The sequence below is a fragment of the Mesoplodon bidens genome (assembly GCF_964165515.1).
Source record: "Mesoplodon bidens genome assembly, chromosome: 2".
In the NCBI taxonomy this organism is placed as follows: Eukaryota; Metazoa; Chordata; class Mammalia; order Artiodactyla; family Ziphiidae; genus Mesoplodon; species Mesoplodon bidens.
In genome coordinates, this window is record NC_138177.1 from 133945531 (window position 1) to 133952942 (window position 7412).

The following is a 7412-nucleotide window of genomic DNA, read 5'->3' on the forward strand; positions in this document are numbered from 1 at the left end:
TCTTCAGCTTTTCCCACATCTGGTCCATGGGAAATACTCACCCCTTGTCTCATCAAATTAAGGGTATGCAGGACTTGCCCCAGCTCAGCAGCCCTCTCCTGATTCCACCATCAAATTGGCCAGTCATTCTGTTTCTCAGCTTCTAGATTTCCCAGTGGAAGTCAGCATTCAGGCCATGGTTATATGTGCCAACATGTTGCTCTCTCCATGTGGCCAAGTGTAAGCCCCATCACTTAGCTAGAAATGAAGGAGGTGGATCCCTCTATCACCAACTCCCCATCTTTCACCAACTCACACACACACCCCTTTCTAAGAAGGTTTAGGAACTCAAAGTATTGTTCAAAGAGTTCTAGAATACACATGCCAATTAGAAAAGGCAAGGGCTGTCCATTTTAAGGCCACTGGGTATACTTTCTACTTAGTTGTTTCAAGGTTAGGAAGAATCACTTATCCAATTACTGGGGACATGAGACAGTGACAGCTCTTTCCTAGAATGGATGAAAAGAAAAGAATGATGCTGAGAAAAGAATTCCAACCCTAATTTAAGAAAGACACTATGAAAATAATGTCAGTATTTCAAATGACATATCAAAGGAGGGGCACTAGGCAATCAGATAGCTTTTCCCTAAGAGTGACCTTATTGGAGTAAAATTGTTTTACAATGGTGTGTTAGTTTCTGCTGTATAACAAGGTGAATCAGCTATACATATACATATATCCCCATATCCCTTCCCTCTTGTGTCTCCCTCCCACCCTCCCTATCCCACCCCTTTAAGTGGTCACAAAGCACTGAGCTGGTCTCCCTGTGCTATGTGGCTGCTTCCCACTAGCTATCTATTTTACATTTGGTAGTGTATATATGTCCATGCCACTCTGTCACTTTGGAGTGACCTTATTTTTAACACAGACCACCAGGAAGCGTGAAATACAAGAAAAGACTTTCCTTTGCCCATGATCACCTGTATCTTAGAACTTCCATACTAACCAGGGAAATTTCTTTGTTGGAAAAGTGTTAGATGGAAGAGAAGTAGAGGCTACTCAAGCAGTTGTTGTTTTCATTGTTGTTTCTCTTGTATGAATAAAGAACATTTATCTACTCAACAAACATATTTTGAGCAGCCCCATGTGCTAGGAGCTGAAGAGAGAAGAGTAAAGAAGGTGCTAAAAAGGGGCTTATAGTCTAGATAGAAAAGCATGCTGATTTTAGTGTTATTTTGCTATTCAAATTAGCAAAATGCTTACAGGAATCTGTAGCATAACCTACAGTATTTTTCAGAGAAATTCGTGTTGAGGAACAGTTATTTTGTATTTTACCACTTAATATGCAGGTTACCAGACATTCTGAATTCAAAAGGCAGTGAAAAATGGAAGAAAATATAGAATGAAATGGATAGGAATCATTACAAACAAATGTTAATTTTAATAATAATGTCATAAATTATAATGGTTATAATAGATTTTTTTTTTTTTTTGTGGTACGTGGACCTCTCACTGCCGTGGCCTCTCCTGTTGTGGAGCACAGGCTCCGGACGCTAAAGCTCAGCGGCCATGGCTCACGGGCCTAGCTGTTCCGCCGCATGCAGGATCCTCCCAGACCGGGGCACGAACCCGTGTCCCCTGCATCTGTAGACGGACTCTCAACCACTGCGCCACCAGGGAAGCCCATAGTTATTTTTACAAATAACATTTATTGAGCACTTGACCAAGTGTCAGACCTTATGCCAAGGACTTTCATGGATTATCTCATTTAATTTTCATAACAAAACATTTAAATAAGTATATTATTATCTCCATTTTATAGATGTGGGATTTGAGGCATGACTAGTAGGTGACAGAGCCAGATTTGAAAAGGGCTGAGTTTTAACCATTTCTTCATGAAATCTGGGAATGAAAATGTACTACACACATTCCCTCAGTAGTCGATTCTCCACTGGAGTGGGTTTTGGATGGGATCCGTCCTCAGTGGATTATTGCAGATAACCCATGGTTTCTCAGTCACAAGGGAAGGGTTTCTGGTGCTCAACTCTATTTTGTGAATTTTAATGTGTGCAAATAATAAGAATTTTCTCCCAAAACATATTTGTTCCATTAATATTATCACCCTTGTCTGTTTTGTGTTGGAAAATCAGTGACGTCCTGTTGTAAGCTTTCATCTTACTTGTCTTAAATGAAATGGTACTGAAAGAAGGAAGGCATTTGGAAGCAACGAGCTTCAGGGAGTCATCCAGTCATCTCGGAATATCTCAGCCTTCGTGAAGTGTTCTCATGGCCTGTGGGATGTGTGGGCCCCAAATTCATGGCCTCCTTCACAAGGGAGTCTTCCCCTTCTCCAGCAGAGCTGAGCTCCTCTGTGAGGTCACTTCCTTGACTGGCTGTCTCCCACCGGTGCTCCATTAGTGGTTCTGAAGCCCTCTCTTTCAGAAGCAGAAAGAAGCCCACGGTTCCAAGCTGAGGTGCTGAAGATCCACTGCTATGCCTTTGACCACATGGAGTCAAATTTTAGGAATATCTGCTAGAAAAAAAGAGCAGCCCCTCATGCTGAGAGAAAGTCTCCCAAGTGGAGTTGGTTCTCTGGAAAACAACTGGATATGGTGTTGGTCTTTATTACAGTTTCCACAGACTATTAAAAAAAAAGTTGTTTATAAAACAAAAGGCACATCGATTTGATACGGTAACATTTTTGAGAATTTTGTTTTTGCACAGCAGAAACCAGGGCTGATGTGCTCATGGTGGAAATGGAGCCTGTTCAGTTACCCCAAAGCACCTCTCCTAAAACACGAATCTGAGTAAGCCAGGCTCGGCCTTGCCAGGAACAGCCGGCATTGTTTGGCTCTTTGGAGAGACTTGCGGGTCAAAATGCTCCAGGCGAGGCCAGCAAAGCCCGCACACCATGCAACACCACGCTCACACACCCAGGCTCAGGCCTGCCCTCTGATGGACGCCTCCAGGGTCCTCACCTTCCCTCCAGTCTCCGGACCGCGTAGTGGAGGACGTGGTTCTGGCCTGTCCTCTCCAGCTCTAGGACCACCTGGGCAAGAGGAGGCTCCTCTCTTGTTTGCAGTTCTGTTCTCAGACAGTGAAAGACGCCAAATGAAACATTCAAGTTTCCTGCTGTTTTGAGCCAGATCATGTGAAAACTAAAGAAAATCTATGTTTGCTGGCTTTGAGAACAGGAGTAACTACTTTTTTAAGCACAAAGGAAGCAACTTACAAGGAGGGCCAGACTCACAGTGAGAAAGTAAAATGTGTAGGAATCCTATTAAAATTGGGGCTTTGGGAGACCTCTTATTGGCTGTGTCTTCATTTTCCATACCACTAGAATAGTTGATTTTCCCTCTTCCTGTCATTCTGTGGTGAAAAATTAAATTCAGTGCTGCAAGCAAAAATTTTAGGGGAAAGATTTCTTATGTTTTGTAGAGTACTGTACTATAGAAACTATTTGGATAGTTTATATATATATTTCCCTACAAAAATGAAAAGAGATACTTCATTTGTTTGATTCATTCAGTGGCATGGTGACTTAGGGCTGGACACCAGCAGTCTAGGTTCCTGCTCTCAGGAGTTCACATGTGATAAGTGGGGGAGATAGACAACAAATTCATAAAGTCTGAAATATATCATGTAATTTCTGACAGTGATAATGCTTTGAGAAAAAATAAAGCAGGGTGAGGAGATAGAAAATGAATAGGCAAGGTGGTCAGAGAAGGTCTCCAGGAAGAGAAAATATTTGAACAGAGAGCTGAAGATCTGGAAGGAGTGAGCCATTCACAGTTCTAGAGAAAGGGCATTCCAGGCAAGGCTGGTGGCTCAAGCTGAGTACAGGAGGGAAAATGGTGTTGGATGAGACTGGAAAGGTCAGGGCATGTTGGTTCCTGTTTGCCATGATAAGGAGTATAGATTTTATTCCAAGTGTTATGGGAAGCCTTTGAGAGACTTTGTTTCCTATCAGCTTATTCTCTACCCAGTTCCAAAAAGAGATAGAATTTTATCCGTTCATTCAACAGTTATTTATTGATCACTAAGCATATATCAGACTGGGTCCAGTGCTTTAAAAATTATGACCTCTGTCATCAAATGAGGGGATAAGAAAATAACATGAACAACCAGAACAAACATAGAATCAAGAAAGTTCCAAAAGAGAGGGAAAAATATTACTCCTAATAATAATAACGTAAGAAGATAAATTACAAATATTAATGCTGATTAACTAATAAGAATGCTATGCCCTAGGTACTATTCATGTATTTTTTCACATGATTCAATGTCTTATGTATTGTTATTCTTCCTTGTAAACGAGGAAACTGAGGTCAGAAAAGCAAAGTAATATCATAGACCAGAAAGCGATTAAGCTGAGAAACCGGGATTTGAATCCAGGTTTGTCTGATTCTAAAGCATAATGTTTCTCTCCTCATAGGAAGGAGCTACTGTGACAAGCTACATATTTTGTAACTCAGTATGTATAACTGCTGCTTCTAAGAATAAGATACTTCATCTAGCAGACTTGGGTCAGATTGGTTTCAGAGATATATTCCAAAGCTAAATGTACCTCACTGTAAAGTGGGGTATTAAAATTCTTAAAAAACAATACCCAAACAGTGCAAGGAGAAGAGCCCAAAATGATTTTTTTCCTTCAGAAAATATGTTACCATCTTTAATAATAGTGTTCTATTTGTTTATTCCTCACTTTTCTTGTGCCCCCAACTGCATTGTCCCTGGCATAAGTGCAAAAAATCATGTCTGACTGTTCACCATTTTATTTGCAGAGCCTAGCACTGCACCTAAAACACAGTAGGTGCTCAATTAATATTTGTTGAATGAATGAATGAATTAAACTTCATTTTCTTTCTTTCCAGGGCCTGCCTTTACTGCCGTGTACCACACCAGACAGCATGCAGAGTTGGTGGAGAGTATAATAAACATCAGAGATATTTTGCAATTCATGGCTGACCCATGCTGACCCTTTCTTTAATTAAACCTTCCACTTGTGAATGAATCATTTCTTCCATTAATTAAAGTAGGATACACTTATGTCTCTGTAAAGTACGTGTCAAAAGAAAGCATTCCACCTAAAATATATACCAGAGGCGCTGACCACCGTGGAGAGTCATCCATCATAATCTGCTAAAAAGATCAGCTCTGGAATTAGAACTAGCACAATCATCTTTTATGCCCTCCAAAATACAAGTTGCAGCTTCTCACCCAATCTGTCAGCTCCTGTGTTAATATAGGGAGTAAAGCATAGTGTGAAGCTGTAAGAGGACCGTTTATTTTGGAGGGCAGGGCAGGCGGCCCCAGCGCTCCGCTAATGCCATCATCTCTAATAACTGCTTGGAGCCTGTGCTCTCTGGAGACTTGTCTTTTGATTGTTAGAGCTGGAAGGCAGCGGAATCTCACTGTTGTGAGGCTCAACAATTGCTCCTGCAATTCCTCCGAAAGCCAAGAGGATGACTGAGAAATGTGACGGCGCTGTTTAGGTGGACAAAGCAAGTTCATGTTCCCACTCACCCCCACCGTCTCCTTCTGGAAGAAGTGGGCTGCAGAAATCGATTTGCAGTCTTTAGCTCCAGGAAACAGTGAGCCCATGCAGCCAAGCCACTGTTCAAAATATTTTGCCTCAGAGGAAACTCTGCACTCTCCAAACTCCAAAGACCTCGATGAGGTACACAACCATGTTTAAAAATCACCACTGGGGATTCTCCAGGCAAGATGAAAAGGAAAGAGGGATAAAGCACTGAGTAACTCAAAGTGCCTCAGGTCCTCTAAAAACAAGTTTTAAATATCCCGCAAGATTTCAAATGCAGCAATTTTTGAGAAAGCGCGACATTGTAAAGCCTGTTCTCTCGGTGAAGTGTCAGGCTCCATAGGAGTAGGAATGATAAACACTCTTCCTGCATATTTAGGAGGCTGTTTCAGAAGACGCCAAGTGATTGCTAAAACAGTCGTGCAATTCAGTTTGTTTTAGTACCACAGTTTTCTGTCCAATACTAATTGCTCTTTTATTTTTCCTTCAATTAATCCTGTAAGGCGGGTGCAAAAATGTAGGAATGGTAAGTACACTTGCCATCATTGGGGCTATTTCCAATGGTGAAAGGAAGGCCTGGCAAGGTGAAGTGACTTGTCCAAGGCCAAGGGCAGGTTCATGGCAGAGCCAGGGCTCCCAACTATGTCTCCTCTGTCATAGTCCTGGGCTCTTTCCCCTGTGTTTCTATTGAGGACTGAGTCAAGGGTGATTTATTCCTCAGCACAGTGCTAGGTACAGTGCCTGTGGATTGATTTATGTGTTGATTTTTATAGAGTAAGAGATTTGAGTTTACCTGACAAATCTCTCAAGTACTCAGGAAAAAAGAAATCAATAGTTTTTCTTTGACTTCAAGTCCAAGTTATTTGGAGTGTTTCAGAGGTACTTTCCTCCTGCCTTCACTACTTCTCTGATACTCACTGGCTTGTCTCCTGGGTCAAGATATATCAGACTGAAAAGAGGAGGTATATGAGAGATTTAACAATTAGCGGAAATGGACCATAACACTGGAGAATTAATTGTTCACATGGTATAGAGTAGTGATTAAGAACATTGACTCTGGGGGGGCTTCCCTCATGGCGCAGTGGTTGAGAGTCCGCCTGCCGATGCAGGGGACACAGGTTCGTGCCCCGGTCCAGGAAGATCCCACATGCCACGGAGTGGCTGGGCCCGTGAGCCATGGCCGCTGAGCCTGCGCATCCGGAGCCTGTGCTCCGCAACAGGAGAGGCTACAATGGTGAGAGGCCCGCGTACCACAAAAAAAAAAAAAAAGAAGAACATTGACTCTGGAGTCAAGTTGCCCTGGGTTCAAATGCTAGCTTTGACATTTAGAAGATGTGTAGTCTAAGATCACTGATTGTGGGCTTTTTAAATCCCAGGGCCTCAGTTTTCTCCTCTGTAAAATGGAAATTTTAGTACCTACTTTACAGGATTGACTCAAGGATAAATTTTAAAATCTGGCTCCCTTTATATGTGTGATTTAATGACATATTCAAACAGTAACATTAGAATAAGAGCTATGAAAAAGTTAGACCATTAAATTTGCTTTATATTGATTGAAGCCTAATACTAGGTCATTTTTGAGAGAAGAGCATCCTTGTGCTATTTGATGATGTTATTTCCTCTTTCTCGGCCCCCACTCCACACCACCACAATTTAAATGCCCAGGTCCCTTGTCTACATAATTGCAATAGCCTCCTCTCTGCTGCTTGCCTCTTTCTCTTTTTATCTCCAATCTAGTTCTTCTTGAGTAACCATTTAAAGACACATATTTGGCCATATTATGCTCTAACTTAAAAGCCTTCAGGGATCCCTATGGCTTGCACAGTAAAGCAGTACAGACTGGTCCCAATCCCCTATTGTAACTCATTCCTACCAGCATCATCCCCACACC

At 41.9% G+C, this 7412-nt stretch overlaps 1 protein-coding gene across 2 annotated transcripts in view; it reads left to right on the forward strand.

Annotated features, from left to right (window-relative positions):
* Positions 1-5013, forward strand: part of TM2D1 (TM2 domain containing 1) — a 139239-nt gene extending 134226 nt beyond the window's left edge. Inside the window, exon 7 of one of the 2 annotated variants that reach the window (XM_081224367.1) lies at positions 4854-5013. In XM_081224367.1, the coding sequence (XP_081080493.1) occupies positions 4854-4913 (60 nt within the window). In that variant the 3' untranslated portion in view covers positions 4914-5013. The remainder of the gene's footprint in view (positions 1-4853) is intronic. The other variant, XM_081224370.1, reaches the window with a different exon arrangement.
* The last annotated feature ends 2399 nt before the right edge of the window (positions 5014-7412 follow it).